We start from the raw sequence: 25044 nt of genomic DNA, 5'->3' as shown, positions 1-25044 counted from the left end.
TTGTGTCATATTTTTGACTATCATTTTAGTCTTTTTTGAATTCACTCTAAAACCTGAAACTCTACCATAGTCTTGTATAATGTCGTTCATCAGGATTGTTGATTCCATTGGTTGTGATAGGGTAACCACCAGATCATCTGCAAATGCCTTTATTCTATAATCCTCTTGCCTTATCATTATGCCTTTCAAAATTTTTGAGTCCCGTATTGTATTTAGCAAGACTTCCAATGTTAAAATAAATAAAAGTGGGGACAACGGACATCCCTGTCTTGTTCCTTTTTCAATTTTAAACTCTGTCGTCAAACTTCCATTAATAATAATCTGTGCTTTTTGCTCTTGATAAATTGCTGAGATCGCCTGTATAAATTGGTCCCCAAAGCCCATCTTTTTTAAAGTCTTTAGTAGAAAATTCCAATCCACTCTATCAAAGGCCTTCTCCGCATCCAAAAAAACCAGCACTGCAGAAATCTGTTTATTCTTGTCAAGATATTCCAATAAGTCTATTACTTGCCTTACATTGTCCTTCATATATCTGCCCTCAATAAATCCCGCTTGGTCCGCATGAATCACCTTTTGGATTACTGGCATCAACCTGTTGGCTAATACCTTCGCATAAATTTTATAGTCAGTGTTCAAAAGAGATATTGGTCTATAGTTCTCTGGTTTTTTAGGACCAACTTGTTCTTTTGGTATCAAAGATATATAAGCAGTTGTCCAAGATGGGGGTATTTTGCCCCCTTGTTGAATATTGCAAAATAAATCTCTAAGTTGTCCCACCATTTCAGCTTGTAAAGTTTTGTAATACACTGCGGTCAAACCATCCGTGCCAGGAGCTTTGGCTGTTTTTAGCTGTTTAATTGCTGCTGTTATCTCCTCCTCTGTTATAGGATAATTCATTCTTTCCTTTTGTTGATCAGTAATTTTTGTAACTCTCTTATCCTTTAAATATTTTTCTATAAGTCCATTCTGCACCTCTTCTTTGGCATATAGTTTAGTATAATAATCCACAAAAGCTTCTTTAATTAGTTTTTGTTGAAAGATTTCTTTCCCTCCAATATCAATACTATCAATAGTCCGTATACTTTGTTTTTTCCTCAATGTGTAAGCCAACCATCTGCCCGGTTTGTTAGCGTTGCAAAATGTATTATGCTTCGCGTATTGTAAACTTGTTGCAACTTGTTCCGCCATAAGCATTTGAAATTGGTCTTTCAAAAGTTTTATAGCACTTCGTATTCTTTCATCTGTTGGGTTTTTAATAAGTAACTGTTCTTTATTCTTTATTTCCATTTCCAACTCAAATCTTTTCTTTTGTCGGAACAGTCTATGTTTAGAATTCATGTAGATGAGTACCCCTCTCATATAAGCTTTACTTGCATCCCAAACAATTTCAATTGGGGTACCTTTATTCAAGTTTATTTCAAAAAATTCTTTCAAATGCTTTTTAAGTTCTATTGTATTTTTTTCATATCTAAACAAGTTCTCATTTAATCTCCAAGAACGTCTCTCAACCTTATCCATCTCAATTTCTATCCATACAGGGCTATGGTCAGTCAGAGTTCTTGGACAAATCTTTGTTCTTTTTGTCTTAACAAGTAGATCATTTGACAACAGGATAAAATCAATCCTAGAAAAAGATCTATGTCTATCCGAAAAAAAAGTGTAGTCCAATTCATTTGGATTATGTATTCTCCAAACATCTTTTAATTCCATATCTTCTTTCATATCAAAAAAAGTCTGTGGTAGTCTAATTCTAGACTTTGCCAAGCTCTTTTTATCTAGTTTAGAATCAATTACTCCATTCCAGTCTCCCATAATTAAAATAGATCTATAGTCCCATTGCAATATTTTAGTATGTAACATCTTATAAAAATAATCCTGTTGTTGGTTGGGAGCATAAATTCCAATCAAAAGAATTTGACCATTTGCTGTGAGCAATTCAATTGCTACAAATCGACCATCTTGATCTGCTTCTATAACTTTCGCTGTTAATTTTTTATTTACATAAATAACCACACCATTCTTTTTCTGCGAAGTTGAAGATATATAATGTGCTCCTAGTTTTGAGTTTATCAAATATTTTTGATCTTGAGTTGTGATAATTATATTATTCTTAACTTCCTTTCTCCCAACCTCACACACATGAATATCACAATTCTCTGTCAAAATTTATAAAGGCAAATACAGTTCTTCCCCATTCTTCTCACATCTGCTCTGTGAATTGAAACAGGTTAAAGATGATACTTGGCCCCCAAACACCCATTTCTTTCTGTCATTCATGCACCTACTTGTTTCTCGTCTTCTCTCCCAGCAACATGACACATAAACATCCATCACCTTATTTTTTTTTTAAAAAAAATACTATCTGTCTCTAGAAGTGTAACCCATTCCATTTCAAACAATATATCATAGTAATGCTTATATACTTCAAAAAGTGTCTAGACAAAAGAAAATTCCTATTGTACTTTAATGAACAAATGTCTTGCTTTATGATCCAAGTTCTTTCACTGAAATCAGTCCATTATTTAGAAAGCTACTTTTAAAAACTTACTGAAAGCCATACTAAAAAAAATAGTATCTGTAGCTAATCAAAACATATTGCTTTTTCATGTTAAAGTTATGTTACAGGATTACAGAGACAAGTCCTACATTCTCCAAAATCCATAGGGAGGACATACTATTACCAAGTTTAACTGCTGTGATCAGCTGAAAAACACAAAAATTCTGTTGACCATAGTTGACAGCTCTTAGATCACTGATTATACGTATCAGTGAGAACGAGAGAGTAACAATATAAGAAACTTTTGATTTTCAAATTACAAGTGATAGAAAAGTGAAATAAAATACAAAAAGCAATCTCTTTCTTGATATAACACTGATTATTTTCCAGAGAAATAAGAAGCTACTTCCTTTATCAAATCGATATTAGCTTTAGCAATAAAAGTTTGATAGAAAGTGAAATCAGATGTAATAGAAGTAAAATTGCGTACGTTTCCCCCATCTAGTATACAAGTTCTTTAATTAATTAGGATTTTATGATTGAGAGAAAATAAATGAAAATTATGTTCTGCTAAAGGGTTGATGAGGCATTATCTCTGGGTGTAGCTGACCTTCTGCCACTTCTTTGTAAATAGCAACCAGAATGCAGCCTTTACTTGCCAGGTATCCTGCTATTATTAAATATTACAATAGATGTGCATTCTACTTTTTTACCAAATCAGAAACAACAGCTTTAAGAATTATTGAGGTTGCAGACAAATATCATCCACCAATATCGTCATAGGGAGTATTCTAACATGTATTTGTTAATGCTACCAACATCTTTTGAAACATTTTATAAGCTAGTTGTCCCCACACCCAATATTAAAAAAAACACATTGGAAAACTGAATAAAGTGGAAACAATGTACAGAGGAAAATAATGCAATGAAGTCTATCTATCTATCTATCTATCTATCTATCTATCTATCTATCTATCTATCTATCTAACTATCTATCTATCTATCTATCTATCTATCTATCTATCAAATGCATATAAATGTTCACCTTCAAAAGAAATTTTGGGCAGTCAAAAAATAACAATGTTACTCAATAAAATGATTTGAACATGAATATATGAATTCCTTTATATTACAATCTTATTTCTTTAAGTTTAACATAATACTAGAATACCAGAGTTAGAAGGGACCATGGAGGTCTTCTAGTCCAATCCCCTTTTCAAGTAGGAAACCCTTATACTGTTTCAGACAAATGGTTGTCCAATCTTTTTCGGACAACCATTTTTTGTCTGAAGTGGTATATGGTTTCCTGCCTAAGCAGGTGGTTGGACTAGAAGACCTCCAAGGTCCCTTCTGACTCTGTTATTCTATTCTATTCTATTCTTCTTAAAAAAAAACCCTCCAGTGTTGGAGCACCCAAAACTTCTGGAGACATGCTGCTCCACTGATTAATTGTTGTGTCAGGAAATTTCTCCTTAGTTCTAGATTGGTTCTCTCTTTGATTAGTTTGCATCCATTGCTTCTTGCCTTGCCTTCAGGTGCTTGGAGAATATGCTGATCCCTTCTTCTTTGAAACACTGCTATCATGTCACTCCAATCCTTCTTTTCATTGAACTAAACAATACCCAACCCCCACAAATCTTCATGTTTTATCCTCCAGTCCCCTAATTATCTATGTTGCTCTTTCCTGCACTCTTTCTAGAATCTCAACATCTTTTTATATCATGGAGACCAAAACTGGATGCAATATTCCAACTGTGATCTTACCAAGGCATTATAAAGTGGTACTAACATTTCACATGAACTTGATTGTATTCCTCTGTTAATGCAGCCTTGAACTGTGTTGGTTTTTTTGGCAGCTTCAGCATACTGCTGGCTCATATTTAAGTGATTGTCCACTAGGACTCCAAGATCCCTCTCCCAGTAACTACTATCGAGCCAGAAAGCACCTATTCTATACCTGTGCATTCGGTTTTTCTTGCCTAAATGTAGAATTTTACTTTTTTCTATATTGAATTTCATTTTGTTAGATGGATGTCTGGATCCAGTCCAAATAATACATACTGGGAATGTGGATAATTTTGTTATGCATTAAATATTTAGAATATATAATACCCACTAGGAAACTGTATTTAGAAAACTGTGTAGCCTAAAAGATAATTATGTAGCACAAGATTAAAATTCTTTTAAGAAAACATTGTTAAAAGTTCAAATTCCTTAATCAAAACAGCACATTAAGCGTTCATAATTGTCTCAAAAATGACAAATCTCATTTTCATCATATTTTAAATGCATTCTAATATGCAAGAAGTACAAATCAGGAGAGATCATTATTCAACCTTCTTAAAGTTACCTTTCAGCTCATATGAAATAAAATCACACACAGAACAAAGAATTTTCAATGCCTATTAATTTCACAGACATAAATCCAATGTTTTCTGCACAGTTACTTATTTATCATATTTATATGACTGCCCATCTCACAATGGGTGATATTCAACAAATTTCTTAAAGCTGCATGTAAAATTACATATAAACACAACATGATGTCTCATAAAATACATATTTTTAATTTTTTAATCTCAACATCAAATAGTAAGATTTCAACTTCACAAAAGCTAGAAGTAAAAATTATATTTTAAAAAAACTATTTCAATTTGTATCTTAGGGATACAGATCAGATTAGTGGTTTACAAAAAAGAAATACTTTAGAATTCCTATATCCATATAATTAACTTTCCAGCTGATTAATATAGGCGAAAGTATACTATTTCTAACTTGCTGGGGCTTGTACAGATCTAAACAATCTTTCTCAAAGTGTTTCTTTTGCTTTTGGTAGATACATATTGAGATGGTGCTGGAATAGAGGTAGTCCTTGAGATATGACCACAACTGAGCCCAAAATTTATGTTGCTAAATGAAACATTTGTCAAGTAAGTTTGCCCCCATTTTACGATTTTTCTTGCCACAGTTGTTAATGAACCACTGTAGTTGTTAAGTTGGTAACATGGTTATTAAGTGAATCTGATTTCCCCATTGACTTTGCTTGTCAAAGGTTGCAAAAGGTGATCACATGACTTCAGGGCACTACAATCGTCATAAATATGAATCAGTTGCCAAGCATCTGAATTTTGATCATGTGACCATGGAGATTCTGCAATGGTCATTAAGTGTGAAAAATGGTCATAAGTCACTTTTCTCAATGCTGTTGTAACTTTCAACGCAACTCCAAGAGAAAAATCTTGACGGCTGTGGCAACTGTGGCTGTGCACAGTTATATCTGCAGTTCCTCCTCCTCTTCCTCTTCCTCCTCCACCTTTTCCTCATCATCATTTTAGCCACTGTCTACCCACTGCAGGATGAAGGCCTCTTCTGCATGTTTCCAACCAATACGGTCCTGAACTTTCTTTTGCCAATTGGAACTGCAATACTTGCTGATGTTGTCAATCCATCTTGTTTTAGGTCTCTTTTGTGGATGCTTTTTATCAAGTGGGATCCATTCTGCAGTTGCTACCATTCAGAAAACAATCAGATGCCAATATATGGGAAAGTGAAAGCCAGCAAGAGGATCTACAAAAATTGTGACCAAAATATGTGGAGAGCCTCACTACCTTTCAGCTAAAAGGTCAGAAGTTTGAGAGGAAGAAGCCAAAGACAAAGGCTGTTCCCTAAAGAGAATAGAAGGGATTCCTGATGCCTAGTCCAATGAAACCAAGATGGAAGTTGGATTATGGATAAGAGGGCAGAAGGTGAAAAAAAATATTGATGGGTTGAGTAGGTAGGTGGAGAATGCAAGAAGCAGGGTCACTTTCAGGAGTGTGGGAAGCTTATTGTTGTCCTTGAATATTTTTAGGAGGAGATCCCCATTCTTCCTTGGGGTTGGGGTTAACCCCAAGGCTAAGGAAGGGTAAATGGGTAATGGGAAGAAGGGAAGGATTACAGTAGTGACAAGAAAGGGAAGTGACAGGAGAGGATAGTGAGCACCTGATAGAGAAAATAATTTGGAAATTTGCAGCCAGTTTCTATTTCTGGCCCCTTGATTTCAATTTAAGATCCAAACAGTAGAAAGCCTGGAACTCAAGCAAAATGTCAGATCTCTACAATAAATCTATCCTCATCCACAGTTAAGGGAAGATATGAGAATTCTATCTGAAATATCCCCATGTTTACTGTGGATGTTACATCAGTCTCAACCTTTAGGCAGAGGAGGAGAAGTTAGTAAGAGTTTATTAGGATAATAACCTCATAAAAGCCAATGACACTATTCAGCAGGTGACCGAATAGGAGGCTTCTTCGAATTGAAGAAAAAACTAAGAATGTTATTTTTGCACCATTGTCTAAGTTATATGATACCCATTCAGCCCAGACTGTTTGATCTCATTACCAGTCGGGTGGTTGATTAACTCAGGCTGTTTGTGTGGGCAATTTGATTCCATCTTTGTTGGGGTAAAGTTAGAGGCAACTGGGAATTTCACTGCTCACATGACAATTTGGGTTTATCACATATCACTTAGGGCACAATATATACAGAAGATCATGTCTTAGATCTGTTTTTTTGCTCTAGAGTAGACAAAACATAAATAATAAATGAAGTTGTTAATTGTTAATAAGGTTTTCCATTGACCCTTTCTAGAAAAATCACTTTTTCATAATCTTGGGGCTAACCAGAGCCATCAACTGCAATGGAAGACCAATTAGGATGGAGCAACTCAGACAATTAATGGGCCCCATGGTCTTTTCAAATAATGTTTGGTAAGGAATTTGGAGAGCAATTCAGCAGAGTAGCTAGTTAATTTCTAGAACACAGAATAACAAAGGTGCAGAATCAGAATGCTCTCTAGTGTCATTACTGACTGGCCAAACTCAGGGAGCTGCTTGGCATAATGGGAGCTTTGGGAGAAGAAGCAATAAAAGAGACACCTAGAAGGATGCTAAATGAAGATGAGAAGATATGGGTATAAGCTCAAATTCAAGTCTAGACTGCAGTGGACAGGATGGTAAAGAATAGGTAATTTCCCACCTTTATTACAACCTCATAATGCCATGCAGTGACACTTTTTAAAGCATGACACAGAAGAGCCAACAATAGGATACTACTAAGTTATCTAGGCACTTGTCTTCTCAAGTTGGATTTGTCATTTGGGTAAAATGTGAAAAGATGGCATGGGTGATGTCTTCTTATGTTTCCTGGAATGAGTTTGAGCTTGTGGATCTTGATGAAGTAGATGAAACAAACTCTGGACATTATTCTTGCTCCGTTTCACTGGTACAAACTGCCAGGGACAAGATTGACTCCTCCTATGATGATACTTTGGAAGCTTGTTAATCCCTGGCTGATTAAAAAGCCTCTGGGAATTGAAGGAATTGTAAGTGATGAAACTTTAGATTCAGTAAGGGTGCTATTATTTGGATGCTTATTAATTATTACGCTTGTATGAGGTAAATTCCTTTCTTTCCTTTCATACATCTCTCAGTCAGTCAGATTAAAACAGCACAAAAGTTGCAGAAATGAGTAAATAACCCAAACTTTCAAGTAGACTTAGCATGAGACTCTTTAATAATGCTTTGATAGATATGATTTTAAAAAAACTAAAGAATTGAAGATTGAAGCACAGCTCTAGATATGATATTTAATCTGGATCACTCCAGGAAGAGTTCAGTCCAGTTTGATCCCTAGATTAGAAAAAACAGCAGAGAAATGGTATTCCATTCTTCTATTATCAAATACCAAAAAAAAAAAAAAGAAAGAAATCTAAATAGCTAGAATTTTTATTAATCATAATGGAATAAAAATTATAGAAAAGCTAACCATTATGGAGAGGTAGGGAAGAAAATAAAACACACCAAATACCAACAAACCAATGCAGATTTTTTTTAGCATACACTTATGTATATTTGAAATCTGTTCTCTATATTTTAAAGATTCCTGCAGTTTTTTTCTGTGACAAAATCTAATGAAATTTGAGTGAAGATGACACTATTATAATTATTAAGCTATGCATGTTCCTAATGATGCTAGAAAAAACATGCCCTGCATTGGTTTGATTTTGATTGTACAAATTCAGTCAAAATAAAATTCAGAACATATTTGTATCTTTTCAGTTTTAAATTTATTTGTCATAAACATGTTTCTAAAGCAGACCAAACTGGATTACTTAACTAATAATATATTTGTGTAAGCTTGATTTTGTATATTAATATAAATTCAAAGTTTATGCAATTTGTTATCTAATAAGGCTATGTAGGATACCAATGAACATAAATGTTAAAAAAGCATTGTGATTAACACCAGCTGTCTGCAATTACTGTAAGTTCGAATCTCACCAGGCTCAAGGTTGACTCAGCTTTCCATCCTTTCTAAGGTAGGTTAAATGAGGACCCAGTTTGTGGGGGCAATAAGCTGACTTTGTATAAATATACAAAAGTATGAAGGCTATTGCTTAACGCATTGTAAACCGCCCTGAGTCTCAGGAGAAGGGCGGCATATAAATCAAATTTTAAAAAAAATGTTGTAGTCATTCTATCATTAAAATTGTGTAATAGTAACAATATCTGTATTGAAACTTCCACTGAATCTAATTCAAATCCTCAAACTTGAAAATCCAAAGTTCAAGTATTATATAGTATATCTAATGTTTCAATTTCCAGGAGTACTAATTCTATGACCAAAATATTAATATGCCATCTTTATCATTTTTCCTGAAAATAAACCACAGCAAAGTTTAAACATGAAACATAATTGGGCGTATCTAATAATGATGTGGCTCAATAGTTAATAATTACACTGAATCATTAAGATGCTGATGTGTCACTTAGATGAATACTTCAAAAATACTTTTACAAAATCTAATTTCATAGTACAAACCTTTTCCTAATATGGTGGCATGCAGAGAAAGGTAAAGTATTTCTTGGATGTTGCTAAAACACATCCTTAAAAAATACTAATTTCCATGGAATTTCATGATTAATTCTTTCCTATGATAATTTTCTCTTATTACGTTATATATTAAATTATAATATCATTATCTTAATATATGCAGGCAAAATATTCATCAGTAATTATTTGTTGCTACTCATCACAAGCCCACTCCCTACTTATGACTTCCAGCAACATTAATCAGTATTAGTCCGTGTTACCTTTATTCATCTGAATTTACGTATGATTTGTAATAGGATGTCATTAAGACCTCTTAAACTTACCTGTGCTTTTTTCCGAAACTGAATGAGACATTGCATTATAACACATCTAGTAGAAGATAATTTAAACTCAGAATTCCTAAGACTTCAGTCATTTCATTTGTTTTCAGTATTGTTCTGACATCTTTTTTACATTCATTTTTCTTTTCATCATTCCCATTTTGGCTGTCGCTTACTTTGTTTTTCCTATCTTTTATCATGACCTGTTCATGTCTACACTTCTTGTCTTGAAAGAATTAAATCTGTCAAATTCCAGACAGAAAAGGAAAGAAGGAAATGTCTCTTTACAGGCATTATCATACAGAACTAAAACATTGTATAGATCAGGTCACTAATGGACAGAATGAATTGGATATTTTAAAAAGAACAAGTTCATACATTGTGATACGAAATGCGAAGTCTGGATGCTAAAGCAAATTCCAAAGTTAGTTAATTCTAGAGTTAAACCGAAGTCAAAGTATTAAACAAAAAATAGAATCCTGGAACGTCTCAAAGTAAACGTGAAAAATTCAGGCTGAAAAAAATTAGGATACAAGCATAAGAATTAGAATATTGTAAGAGCAAGTATGAAATATGGCTTTCAGCGAAAAGAAGATAGAATTAAAGTGAGTTTTGTCCAATTTTACAACTTTCCTTGCCATAGTTGTTAAATGAATCACTGCAGCTTAGTAACACATTTGTTAAGTGAATCTGACTTCCCCATTCATTTTGCCTATGTGAAGGTTGCAAAAGGTGATCATATGACCTGGGACACTACAACCATCATAAATATGAACCAGTTGACAAGTGTCCGAATTTTGAACACATGTATCAAATTATTTTTCTTACAGTCCACAGTGCCCAGTACTCTTACAGGAAAGATATACTTCAGCAATGATAAAATTTGGTTGAAGATTACTGATGACCAAACCATATTCCTTTTCATGAACTCTTTATAGACAGCGAAAATGATCTGAAGTTGAAACTATTGTATGGTTCCTGCTATGACTTTTTAACTCTGCACAAACAGCACCAGAAATATGAGGACAGATGCTGCTACCAAGGAATCAGTATCAGGCACCTGAAATATTGACATCCTTTGGAACAGGTCATCAGGTTTTCCAGAAAGAATGCAGCATCTCCTGTTCTCTACAGAAATATTTTATAGCATCAATGATCCAAATGAGTTCCTTAAGAGGATCCAGAACAAAAATGAAAAAGCAGTGATAAAGTAGAGTTCTACTCCTCGTGTTTGTGAAGAACATTCAGGTCTAACAAATTTTTTTAATATGAGAATAGATACAGTCATGGCTGTAAATGTTGGCACCCCTGAAATTTTTTCCAGAAAATGAAGTATTTCTCACAGAAAAGTATTGCAGTAACACGTTTTGCTATACACATGTTTATTCCCTTTGTGTGTATTGGAACAAAACCAAAAAAGGGAGGAAAAAAAGCAAATTGGACATAATGTCACACAAAATTCCAAAAATGGGCTGGACAAAATCATTGGCACCCTTTCAAAATTGTGGATAAATAAGATTATTTCAAGCATATGATGCTCCTTTAAACTCACCTGGGGCAAGTAACAGGTGTGGGCAATATAAAATTCACACCTGAAAGCAGATAAAAAGGAGAGAAGTTCACTTAGTCTTTGCATTGTGTGTCTGTGTGTGCCACACTAAGCATGGACAACAGAAAGAGGAGAAGAGAACTGTCTGAGGACTTGAGAACCAAAATTGTGGAAAAATATCACCAATCTCAAGGTTACAAGTCCATCTCCAGAGATCTAGATTTGCCTTTGTCCACAGTGCGCAACATCATCAAGAAGTTTGCAACCCATGGCACTGTAGCTAACCTCCCTGGGCGTGGATGGAAGAGAAAAATTGATGAAAGGTGCCAACGCAGGATTGTCCGGATGGTGGATAAGCAGCCCCAAATAAGTTTCAAAGCAATTCAAGCTGTCCTGCAGGCTCAGGGAGCATCAGTGTTAGCGCGAACTATCCGTCAACATTTAAATGAAATGAAATGCTATGGCAGGAGACCCAGGAGGACCCCACTGCTGACACAGAGACATAAAAAAGCAAGACTACAGTTTGCCAACATATACTTGAGTACGCCAAAATCCTTCTGGGCAAACGTCTTGTGGACAGATGAGACCAAAATAGAGCTTTTTGGTAAAGCACATCATTCTACTGTTTACCGCAAACGGAATGAGGCCTACAAAGAAAAGAACACAGTACCTACAGTGAAATATGGTGGAGGTTCACTGATGTTTTGGGGTTGTTTTGCTGCCTCTGGCACTGGGTGCCTTGAATGTGTGCAAGGCATCATGAAATCTGAGGATTACCAACGGATTTTGGGTCGTACTGGGTCACTTTCTGCACGTGTCAGAAAACTGGGTTTGCGTCGGAGATCTTGGGTCTTCCAGCAGGACAATGACCCCAAACATACGTCAAAAAGCACCCAGAAATGGATGGCAACAAAGCGCTGGAGAGTTCTGAAGTGGCCAGCAATGAGTCCAGATCTCAATCCCATTGAACACCTGTGGAGAGATCTTAAAATTGCTGTTGGGAAGAGGCACCCTTCCAATAAGAGAGACCTGGAGCAGTTTGCAAAGGAAGAGTGGTCCAAAATTCCGAGTGAGAGGTGTAAGAAGCTTATTGATGGTTATCGGAAGCGACTGATTTCAGTTATTTATTCCAAAGGGTGTGCAACCAAATATTAAGTAAAGGGTGCCAATGATTTTGTCCAGCCCATTTTTGGAGTTTTGTGTGACATTATGTCCAATTTGCTTTTTTCCCTCCCTTTTTTGGTTTTGTTCCAATACACACAAAGGGAATAAACATGTGTATAGCAAAACATGTGTTACTGCAATACTTTTCTGTGAGAAATACTTCATTTTCTGGAAAAATTTCAGAGGTGCCAACATTTACGGCCATGACTGTATATACAATAGACCTTGACACTTGTTCATTTAGTGACCGTTTGAAGTTACAACAGCACTGAAAAAAGTCACTTGTAACCATTTTTCATACTTACGACTGTTGCAGCATCCCCAGGGTCACATGACCAAATTTTGATGCTTGACAGTTGCAATATCTCGGGGTAAATTGACTACCTTATTAAGTTTAAAAAATGTGGTGGTATCAAGCCCATAAGGAGAACTGGAGAAATTTAAGTATTGCTGATATAATGATTTTTCAGTTTTTTTATGTTGATATCGAAGGTTTAACTCCTGCCCACTCCAACTACAGATAGAAAGTATTGCTGTTTGAAACCGTGGAGAGCTGTTGTTACCAACAGCTGTTGGTAGACAACACTGTTCTGAATCAATCATCTAAGATTTGATATAAAAACAAATTTTGTCCTAGAAAAAGGATATTATTTTGCTTTTTGTTTACAAATCATGTATGATTAAAGTTAACAAAGTATCCACATACAGTGTTATGGCTACTCTCTTATATTTTTATAGGAAATGGCATTTCCTGTAAAAGTAGCATTAAGCAACAAAGCATAAATGGCAAAAATAATAGGTGGTAAATAAAAATAATAGGTGTAGATACAATGCACATAAATTATATTTATATCATATGTTTTTCTTCTTCTCCAATGAGAAAGCTCCCAGTTTATGAATAGTCAGTATCTTGGTCTAACCTGCCCTTCTCAATACTGCCTCATAGAAGAAATGAGAAAAAAGGTGATACATATGCCTGATCCCCTTTGATGAAAGGACAAGATGAATAAATAAGACAAACTCAATCAGGGCAGAGATGTATTAGAGTAAAAAAAGAATAAAACATATTTCTGAGATTTTATCACCTCACACAAAAGGATTTATTTATGTTGATGCTGACTTTGGAGTGGTTGATAACTTTCATGTTTTAAAGATCAATTAAGAGATTGCCACAGAGGTAGCAAATAGCAAAGCATTTGATCTTGATCCTCTAGAAATCACTGCTTTTGAGTACCTTTCCTCAAGATTATGACTAAATATGGAAAAAGTATGAACTGCTCTTTTTCTTAAACAAGCTCCAATTCCACTATTAAATGGGGAAAATGAGGTCAAATTTAATGCAAAGGTCATAAAACAGATAAAAGAGCCAACATCACATCTTAGAAACTTCAAACCATCAGCAAGTCTCTCTGCAAGTATATGAGTACAACCAGAATCAAGAACAATCATTGTGAACTAAGCTTTTCTGATATGCAGTTTTAAAAGACAGTCAAGACGTATTACTAAAAACTAGATCAATCTGACATTTGCAATGGAAAAAAAATCTAAAAACACTGCTTGTTAAGTCCAGTTGCTGTCGACTCAATATTTTGAAGCAAGATGCCTCTTTTTCTCTGATAACTCTGTAACTTCTAATATTATCTTGCTGTGTGAACTGAAAATGTCTGGACTTTTTACTATTACTATGCATAATAAATTTTTATTTCACTATGCACAATATCCAGTGGTTTTTACTTAGTGATAGAACAGATGAAAAGACTGAAGAAAAGGAAAAGGTTGTCTGAACATAAACTTTCTAGCTACTTGAGCATCTTTCAAGAAATAAACAAATCAATATTTATCATCCATAAAACTTGTTTTTAATATTATTTAACCCATTTATTTAAGAAAACTTATATGGCTACCCAACTCCAGGTGGCTTACAAAAGTAAAAGTTCAATATAAAACAATAAAATGTGATAATCCCCCAGTTCCCTAGTGACAATAATCAGTCAATCAATAACTTGATGGGCTCCCCCCCCCATTCTGGGTTCCCCAGGCCCGTTGGCAAAATCAGATCTTTAGGGCCTTGTAAAAGAGTGTTCAAGTAGGAGGCAATCTTTTCTGTGGGGATGTGATGTTCCACAGGAGGAGCCACCACAGAGAAGGCGCTTCTCTGCCATTAGGTTCCATTAGGTGTACCTCCTTAGGAGAGAGGAATTACATTACTGTCTAATTTTCCTAATAAGAACAGCTAACTAAGTTGGAGGCCTACTTACATACATAATTACATGCAGCTGCAATTAAGAATGAATGATCTAGGTCAGGGGTGTCAAACTTGTGGCCCGCAGACTGGATGTGCTGGCCCCGCCCCCGCCTGGTTTAGCGGACGGGGAAAAAGTCCCGATATGTCACGTGATGCCGTGAGTTTGACAACCCTGATGTCAAACTCAGGGGTGGAGAGGAATTGAGAGGAACTGATCTTTAAAAAGGTAACTGCTTTTGCATAAGTACAAGGGCTTTTTATATAAGTCATTTGTATAAAAATGCTAGAAGCAGTAGTAAAAATAACATGGAAAAAGAGGTGAAAGTGGTTGAAAGTGCTATAGGAGTTGGATGGATGACAGGAGGAAGAGAGGCAGAAGACTTTAAAAATACAGCATGTTCCCAGCACAGACTAATGCCACACTCTCTTCAGTCCCACAAACATCACAAAAACATTTTACTTTCTTTGCTCCAGGAACAGAAAACAACAGAAAGTGCTGAACTATGCAAAATTATTGCAACATTCCCACACTCAAAGTATTATGATTGGAGAGCCCTGATAAAAACATTCACTGTGAATAAGAACTAAAATTGTCAAACACAAAACTATCTCTTCATCGTCTTCCCACTCTATTTAGGAATACAGGGTGTAATCAAATTTTAGACAAATTAGGAAGTAACAAAATTAAATTTTAATTACGGTCTAAAGAACATTTACTTTGATTTAATGTGGCCCAAAACTATATGTTTCATCTGTTTGGATCACCTGAATCTAAATAAAACTCCAAAAATCACAATAAATTGATATATTTTTTCACCACTGTTAACCCTCACCAAATTATTTGTCATCGTTGTTTGTGTGGGTGGGTGTGTGTGAGAGAGAGGGGGGAGGGAGGGAGAGAGAGAGAAAAGGTAATACTGTATTGTGGTTAATACTATAAAACTAAGGGGGGGAAGGATATTAGTGGAAGAGAATTGAGGAAATGCTTCTAGTCTGTACCACAATAATTTTTTATATTAATTATTCTGAATCTTAGAATTATCTTTAGATTAGCTATTAAGAAGACATAAATATCTTTAGAATGAAAACCTGCAGATTTTCTACAAATAACTCAGATATAATTTATAGTATGAACTATTTAAAGTATGCATGACTGGGATTATAATTTATTTTATTAATAAAAATTAATAAAATAAAAATTAAGCTTTTCTCAAACATTGACGTTTCAGTTTGAAAAGAGGGGAGGAGCTTTTGATGAAGAACTCACCAAAATGCACTTAGCAGCGTAATTGACTTGCTATGCAATACATGCATTCTTGTACTTGTATACACTTGAATTGAAAACCACAAACACATGATTAGAGAAGAGACTTAGTGATTCATTATGCACCACATGAATGCACATGCACAGTAGTAAAGTTTAAACCTAGCATGTGTATTTTCAAAGAACATACTTTTGTCTTATATATTATTTACACATAGTTTTAATCCCGTCTAGGAAAAAGAACCAACTAAACAAATGGAAATGACATCTGATCGTAATAGTACATATCCCTAACCATGTTTTTTTGACATATCAGTGAACTGCTTGGTACTTAGGTTTTAACACAAGTATCAATGAATTCAGTTCAATTTATTTAAAATGTAGCTTTTTAAACTAAGGGTATAAATAGTGACTTCCGCAAAATTTACAATGGAAATTTAAAGTCTACTTAAAATTAAATTGACACACTGTTAAAAATAAGAGCTTCACTTACTAATTTATGTTCAAATGATAGAAAAAGAAAAAGCAGTGATGAGGAATAACCAAGAGTCATTTTCAGAGAAGAGGAGGCTAATAATGGTCTACAGCAGAGATGGATCGTTGGTCTTACCTGATACGTTCCTTCTCGTTGAGTGGAGACAGCAGCCAGCGTGGGTAGTGCCCATCCAATCAGCTTGAAGGACTGAGCCTGTCAATTATTCTTAGTCCCGCCTTGTTGCCGGGCATGCCCAGTTTTGGCGAAGACTGGAAGACAGACTCGGTGTGTGGGACCAAAGAAAACAAGGCAGAAAGACAGAAAAAAAGGTTCTCGAGTCCAGCGTGAAGAACGAACAGGGAAGGGTCTGGCTGCTGTCTCCACTCAACGAGAAGGAACGTATCAGGTAAGACCAACGATCCTTCTCCATTGAGAGTGGAGACAGCAGCCAGCGTGGGACATACCCAAGTTCACTGTCCCGAAGTAAGGGGGGGATCACGCTGGACCGCATTGTCCTCTCCAGCAACAACTCTTTGCAGAACTCGGCGACCAAACGAGGCTTCGGCTGACGCAAACTGGTCGAGTTTGTAGTGCCTGATGAAGGGGCTAGGAGAAGTCCACGTGGCCGCCCTACAGATTTCCAGCAAAGAAGCCTGTGTCGCCCAAGCTGCCGTCGTAGCTGCGCTGCGGGTGGAGTGAGCTGTCAAACCTGAAGGGCGCGGAAGGGATCTAACATCATAGGCTGTGGCGATAGTCTGGCGAATCCAACGACCGATGGTTGAAGACGAGACCTTACTGCCTTGAGAAGTAGGTAAGAAGGATACAAAAAGAGACTCCGAACGACGGAAAGGGGCCGTCCTCTTCAGGTAAACCCGCAGTGCCCGCCGGACATCAAGGGAGTGCCAGCGATGTTCTCGAGGGTGAGTAGGCCGGGGGCAGAAATTTGGCAGGATAAGCTCCTGGGCCCGGTGGAACACGGAGTTGATCTTCGGCATGAATGTCGGATCCAAACGGAGCACCACCCGGTCTGAGTGAAAAACGCAAAGGTCCGGACGGGTGGACAAGGCGGCGAGCTCAGATATGCGGCGAGCCGAAGTAATGGCCACCAGGAAGGCGACCTTGCAGGTGAGAAGTCTGAGACTGGTAGTCTGAAGAGGCTCGTATGGAGAACTCGTAAGAGACTGTAAGACCAGAGGAAGGTCCCAGGTAGGGTAGCGATGCAGAACAGGAGGGCACAAGTTCTTTGCTCCCCGAAGGAAACGACGGATCAATGGGTGTTGAGCGAGAGAAGACAAGGAGCCGCAGGTAAGTACCGAAGATAAAGCTGAAATGTGTCGTCGGAGAGTGTTAGGAGAAAGACCTTGGGAAAGGCCCTTCTGCAAAAACATCAAAATATGTATAATAGACGGTTGTAGAGGCATGACCCCGACCTGATTACACCAGTTGCAGAAACTCCGCCAGGTGGCAGAGTAAATGCGTTCCGTAGAAGGCCGTCGGGAGGATAATAGGGTATGTACAACATCAGCCGGGACTTGTACCTCCCTCAAAGTGCACCGCTCAATCTCCAAGCGGTTAGATTGAGCCAGGCCGGGTCTGGGTGCTTCAGAGCGCCCTGCGAAAGCATATTGTCCGAGAGAGGAATGCGCCACGATGGGGTCACCGATAGGGACACGAGGTCCGCAAACCAGGGTCTCCGAGGCCAATGAGGTGCTACAAGGATCACTTCCGCTCGCTCGGATAGAATCTTGCGGATGACCCTGGGAAGGAGGGTCATCGGAGGGAATGCGTACAGGAGGCCCGACGGCCATGGAGTTCGAAGAGCGTCGACGCCGGCCGCTCGAGGATGTGGGTACCGAGAAAAGAACAGCGGAAGTTGAGCGTTCTTGTGAGTTGCGAACAGGTCGATTACTGGACGGCCGAAGCGAAGAGACAGTTCCTGGAAGAGGAGCGGAAGGAGATGCCATTCCGCATTGTCTATCCGCCGGCGGCTCAACCAGTCCGCTTGAACATTCTGTACCCCGGAGATGTGTTCCGCCCGAAGGGAACACAGGTGGCGCTCTGACCAGATTCCCAAAGCAACTGCCAGAGTCAGAAGAGACTTCGATCTGGTGCCCCCCAGTTTGTTCAAATGAGCCTTTGCGGCGACATTGTCCGTGAGGACGAGGACATGGGCTCCGGAGACCAGATGACGGAATGACCTTAGAGCTAGAAAAACCGCCTTCAGTTCCAGCCAATTGATGGGATGTCGAGCTTCCGAGCTTGTCCAAGTCCCTTGAGCTAGTTGACCTTGGCAATGGGCCCCCCAACCCAGGAGACTGGCATCTGTCGTCACCACCACCCTCGAGGGTTCGAGGAAGAAACAACCCGCCGATAGAGCCGGGGAGCGCCACCACCGAAGGGATCTTCGTACCGCTGGAGGAAGTGGGATCGGCTTCAATGAAGTGCCTCTGCCGGCCTTCTGTAAGGGTAAGAGAAACCATTGGAGTTCCCTGGCGTGGAGTTGAGCCCAGGGAACAATAGCTATTGCAGATATCATCTTACCTAAGAGTTGAGATAAGACATAGGGGGAAACCAGCCGACTCCCTTCAACCCGGGAAATTAACTGCCTCAGACTAGCTTGTCTATCGGGAGAAAGAAAAACTTTGCCCTGAAGGGAGTCAATCAGGGCACCCAAGTGTACTATTCTAGTGGAAGGAGAGAGATGGCTCTTCTCTAAATTAACAGAGAAGCCGTGAGCCGCTAGTGTCTCAACCGTCAGGCGGATATCTAGGGCAGCCTGTTGCACAGAAGGGGACAACAGAAGAATATCATCTAAATAACACATGAGGCGGACTGAACGGAGGCGGAGACGAGCCGCCAAGGCAGCCAGCACCTTCGTAAAGGTGCGAGGGGCAGAAGAGAGGCCAAATGGGAGGGCCCTATATTGGTAGTGAGCTCCGTTATAACAGAATCTCAAAAACTGTCTATGGGACGGGAGGATAGGAATATGAAGGTAGGCCTCAGTTAGATCAATGGAGGAGAGGAGATCGCCCCTCCGCACACCGTCAAGAATAGATTTTAATGATTGCATTTTGAATTTCCGATACACAACGTATCTATTTAAACGCTTGAGGTCCAGAATAGGACGCCACCCCCCCGATGATTTGGGGACCAGAAACACCCTTGAATAGAATCCCGATCCCTCCTGACCCGGAGGTACAGGTTGAATAGCCCTGATAGACAGGAGATGCTGAACCGAAGAATCCATGAGGGACCTCCTGCCGGGATTACGAGACATCGGACAGCAAACAAAGGTGCGAGGGGGGGGGGCGATAAATTCAATGGCCAACCCAGATTTTAAGGTGGCGTGGACCCACTTGTCCGAAGTGGATTCTTCCCAGACAGTGGCAAAAAGACCCAATCTGCCACCAATGGGAGGATCCAAAGGGCGATCAGCGACGGCGACGGGCGAAACGACCTCCTCCCCCTCGAAAGGGCCGCTTGAAATTAAAGGAACGCCCCCTGAAAGTCCTATCAGAAGAACCCCGCTGCCTGCTGAAAGACCCATCTCTCCTAAACGTGGGAAAGGGAGAAGAAGAGGACCCCCCATCCGCACCTCGAGAGAAAGAACGAGAAGGATAAGGTGAGAAACGGGGAGCCCCTCTCCGGAAAACCGCTGCTAAGATCTTCTTTTTGTCCCTGGTTTCTGTGAGGAAAGGCTCTAAAGCGTCTCCGAAAAGCTTCGTGCCCTTGAAAGGAACCGAAGCCAATCGCCACTTGTGTCTGGCATCTGCCTGCCAGTGACGGAGGTACAGCAAACGACGGGCCGTGACCGCTGAAGCCAAAGATTTAGCGGAGAACCTGGCAGCATTTAGAGTAGAGTCGGCTGAAAATTGTACGGCAGCCACAATTTTATTCAGGTCTTGTCTGATACGAGCATCTCCTGGAGCTAGCTTGTCTTGTAATTGACGCAACCACAGTAAAGTTGTCCTATTGAAGAAGGAAGCCGTGGTGGTTGCTTTAATCGCCCAGGAAGAACTTTGAAAGGCCTTTTGAAGAACCTGATCCGATCTGCGTTCATCAGGGCGAAGTCCTTCGTCAGGCTCGCCCGGAACATTGGAGTTAGGAAGAAGAGCTGCAACTGGAGCATCTACCGAGGGGATTTGAAGAAGAGTCTCAAGATCCGAGGATACTTGAAAGTTTCTTTTGTCATTAGATGAAGGGAGGGGAGCAGATGCTGGGGACTCCCACTGACGTTTCACTACATCCAGAAAGAGAGGAGGGGTAGGAACGGAAGTTATAGGTCTAGCTGGTTCTGCGAACATCGGGTCCAACGATGCAGAAGAAGAAGAGTGGGGAACTGGATCAGCGTTTGGGGAGGATAAACGGGCCGTATTAACAGCCTTGAAAAGCAAGGATTTAAATAAGGCTTGAGGAAAAAGACCTGTGAAGGCTGGCTGATCCGGAGGAAGGTTCTCATCTTCTGACAGGTCAGAATCAGGGTCTCCTTCATCAATCAAGGCTGAAGGGTGGCTGTAGTGAGAAGACGTAGGGGAAGCGGATCGAACTGAATGAGAATCTCCTTCGACACTGTGGCCTGCTGAAAAGGGGGAGGTCTCTCTCACTGATCCATGTTGACTGAAGAAGCCCGAACGGGTGGCTAAGGACCGTTGAACCGCCGCCTCGATCATTTGTTGTAGTTGATCTGGAGGAACGACCGAGTTCAAAGAACAGGCAGGCACAGGGTCAGATGAAGGAGCCTCCGGTACCGTTGCTGGATCAGGAACCGGCTGTTGAGAAATTGATTCAGACCCCCACAAATTTTCCTCAGAAATAGTCGCTGGACAATCTTGTAGAGAGAGTTGGTCAGGAGTAGGTGAATGAGGCAAGGCGACTGTAGGTGGATTAGAAGGGGCAGGAGATTGAAGAGTGGAAGGAGGCAACTGGGCGCATGCCTTGTCACATAATCTGGTCAAAACTTTGTCTCTACGTTGTTCCACTTTCGAAGAAGATGACAAGCCACGTGAGGAAGACTTGTGATGAGAACGTGACCGTTGAGAAGTCCTGGAATGTGATCTGGCATCTTCCCTGGCAGATTGCTGGGTAACAGACATGGAGTCTGATTGGCCAACTTCACCTGCACTGGCCTTCCGGCCGTGCTTAGACTTTGAAAGGGCCTTAGGCATGATAAGAGAATTGAGAGTAACGCCCCCCCACACACCAGATAGTGACTCAATAATCAGAATCTGAATAAGTAAGGGAGCGAGAGGAACTCCACAGGAGACAGACTCGAAAAATTGTCACTCAATGGTTACACTCAAGGCCAGACAAATTAAGTTGGGAGCGAAAAACTCCACGAACTGGAAGGTGTGGTGGCGATGGTGTGGGGGGGAAGGCTTTGGAGCGTTACTGAGGACGGGAGGCAAACAATCAAGTAATCAGGCAAATTAAGGTCACAGTCTTGTGACCGTTATAAAGCGAGCACACGGGTGGGGGCGCGAAGCTCCACTAATTTTTAATGGTGGCCGGCGCCTAAATAAACAACTGCTGCCACAGATTAAGGGGGGGCGTGAAGCTCCACTGGGCTCAATGAGAGAAGCCTCCAGATCAAGGCCACTGCAGCGCAGGAGAAGGGGAGGGGGGCGCGAAGCTCCTCAGTTGCGATCACGCAGCCAGCATTTATAATCAGCGAGGATCAGCCACGAGGAAATTAAACAGGCCGCATTTACCGGAAGTAATATAGAGGCGGGGGCGCGAGGCTCCTCGAACGAATCACTCAGCCTGCCACGCTTCACCTTCAATTTAAATAGAGGGAGGAAGCAGCCGCAAAGGGAACGTTCCGGCAGGCAGCTTATTTATTGCTCTCCCCCAACGGCGGCAAAATTTGCAGTTTAAAATGGCGGGCGCCGCTATAATTTGCCTCCCGAAACGGCCGCAAAGAAAAGGGGGCGAAAGTGAAAGTGAGCGAGGGAACGAAGAGAGCGCAACGGGAGGCTTGTCCCCCGAAGATTAAGTTTCAGATGCCTTCCCCCGAGGGGATCGAGGGCAAGGAATCCCCACGCCCCTGTTAGAGCCAGGAGAGCCCGTTAGTAACGAAGGTCCACTTCCTTCTTCAAAACTCACAACACGATGTCAGGACGTTCCAAGTCAGCCAGAGAAAACAGTCAGTGTCCAAATCGAATCGCTAGAGCACAGTCAAAACAGTCCAAGTCCAAATTTCCGAAAAAAGGCCAATAGGAAGGAAATAAAGGGAGAATTTTAGCCAGGGAGAAGTCCCACACACAGTCAGCGCTGAAGGACTGAGCCAAAAACTGGGCATGCCCGGCAACAAGGCGGGACTAAGAATAATTGACAGGCTCAGTCCTTCAAGCTGATTGGATGGGCACTACCCACGCTGGCTGCTGTCTCCACTCTCAATGGAGAACTTCAAACTTGGCAGCTTTAAGACTTGTGGACTTCAACTCCCAGAATTCTGGGAGTTGAAGTCCACAAGTCTTAAAGCTGCCAAGTTTGGGGACCCCTGGTCTACAGCATTACAAATTTAGAAAAGTATTTAGTTTGAAAATATGTCATAAGAACTACAATTATAAGCACAATTGATTTATTTAAGCAAGAGCTGGGGTATCATAAAAACATTTCAAGGTGGACTATATGAAGAAGATAAGAAAAAGAAAAAGCTAAGAACTGATATTCAGCATAGCGGGAGAAATAAATAAAACATAAATTTCACATTTTAACTAGTAGGTGACCTTCTACCGCTGTACCATAGAGAGTATTTTAACTTACTGCATTTTAATGGATTGTCAGAAATTGAAATCTTTAATGGGAATGAATAGTACTTTGATATTGATATTTAATGGCCTTTAAATTACACTGTTTACTTTGGAAGTTTATCTTTTAAAGTATTTGGCTTATCATCTCATTTTAAATAAAAACATTCTGTTGCATAATATTTTGTTTTAGAATAGAACATCAAGATCTACTTCAACAAAAAATGGAATTAGACCTAGAAGAGTAAGTTTTCCAAAATGAACTCTAAGCTTAGTTGCATTTGGTATTATGGGATAAGATTCAGAAATGAGAGTGACAAATATTTGTTGAAACTGATTTGGAACAAAGGGAATCATGACTTTTAAAAATAACTTTGACCTGCAATATAGTTTGAAAGTTTTACTTTCAAACTATATTGATTATATAATCTTATATATTCTACTATAATTAAAATTGTTTAACCAATCTTGTTTGATAGGTTAAAACAAGATTATTACTACATAGAAATATTTAGATTCATTTCAATGAAACAATTAACAAAATTCACAAAATAGCTCAATAGAATAGACTGACTTACACTTCCTTTTAAAAGTATAGCAAAAATATGTGCTTTGCTTATCTTTTCAGAAACTGATATAATATTGCCCTCTCAATATTTTGGTGTCCTAAATTTATTTCAAGTAATTCAAGGCTAGGGTACCATAGTTCTTTAGACCAGCATTAAAGGCAGCTCTTTAGAATGGCATGAAAGCTGGCTAGGTGATTTTGAGCCAGTTCACTCTCTCTCAACCCCATTCACCTCACATGGCTGCTATGGAGAAACTAGGATGAGGAAGTAGTATTAGATATGTCCACCACTTTGACTATTTATAAAAATAAAGACAATATTTAAAAAATATTTTTTAAAAACTGTACAAACCTGATTGCCGGTTATGCTAATAACTAATGCTTTTGAATTGAAATATATTTCACTAAACCAAGTGGTTTAGTGGGCAATTCAAATATCCACATGATTTTGAAAAGACTCCGTATTTTATATAGGGATATGCTTCCTGTTCTGAACCTTAGAAAACAATGCAGTTTAGTTTAGAAATTTATATTTCTAAAAATGAATGGACTTCAACTAGTAGAAATGAAGAAACATGATTTGACATGAAAATGACACAACTAAAATTCAGTTTTAGGGCATTGTGAACTCTAAATACATTTCTAGCTCAAGGAATTCAACTTTCTCAGAATCACTGGAAATGTAATACAAAGTTTCCTTAGTACACATATTTTGATAATGCAAAATGATGCAACTTTTTGGAATTTTTGTTTTAAACGAAGTGCCTATTCTAATTTATTTAAAGTCAGTTTATTTTTTTTTTGAATTTTAAATTTTCAGCTGTATGAAAATTTAACAGACAATAGTATAATAAACCTGGATTACAGTGACTACCATAGTAGACATTCCACAGACTAAGAAATAAATTGGCTTTTCAAAAACTGATCAAAGGGTATGGAGCTAGGATAGAGTGTCCCATCATCCATTTGGCAATAAATGCAATGTCATTTGTAATTAAGGAAGGAATTATGTCTTTACAAATAGTTGTGAACAAAGAGAATTCTACATTACATTATTTCTAAAAACAAGATGTGATTGTCATTATTCCCTCACTTCTCATAAAATAAAAAAGAACTTCTTGATTATGGCTCAGTGCTACATGTTTGCAACCTATTGAAGCAAAGGAGGCCTAGATCTGAAAAAGATAAGGATGGAGGACTTCCTGTGGCACCGCCGATGTTGCTGGACGCTCTCTCTCGGAGCGCCAGCCCTGTGATCTTGTAAAGCTGCTCTGACAGCACAAATCAGCTGTCTGGCAGCTGGAAAACCTTTCCCCCAGGAGAAGAGGGAAAGGAGAGT

The 25044-nt window shown here is 39.1% G+C and overlaps 2 protein-coding genes across 6 annotated transcripts in view; one reads left to right on the top strand and one right to left on the bottom strand.

Annotated features, from left to right (window-relative positions):
- SBF2 (SET binding factor 2) overlaps nt 1-25044 on the bottom strand; it is a 227759-nt gene that overhangs the window by 142458 nt on the left and 60257 nt on the right. The window lies entirely within an intron of this gene.
- LOC148116492 (uncharacterized) overlaps nt 6268-25044 on the top strand; it is a 46145-nt gene continuing 27368 nt past the window's right edge. For 2 of the 4 annotated variants that reach the window (XR_015729924.1, XR_015729917.1), the window contains exons 1-2: nt 7771-7860; nt 23331-23381. Coding sequence is in view for 1 of the 4 variants with exons in the window: in XM_087878842.1 (XP_087734968.1) it covers nt 7720-7860; nt 23331-23381 (192 nt within the window). In the remaining 3 variants the exon portion in view is untranslated. Of the gene's footprint in view, nt 7861-23330; nt 23382-25044 lie in introns of all 4 variants that reach the window. The other 2 variants (XM_087878842.1, XR_015729920.1) reach the window with 2 other exon arrangements.

Source organism: Pantherophis guttatus, chromosome 1 (assembly GCF_059756535.1).
Source record: "Pantherophis guttatus breed Tessera chromosome 1, ASM5975653v1, whole genome shotgun sequence".
Classification (NCBI taxonomy): Eukaryota; Metazoa; Chordata; class Lepidosauria; order Squamata; family Colubridae; genus Pantherophis; species Pantherophis guttatus.
Note: the sequence above shows the minus strand (reverse complement) of the source record. Positions and strands in the feature narration are given on the sequence as shown.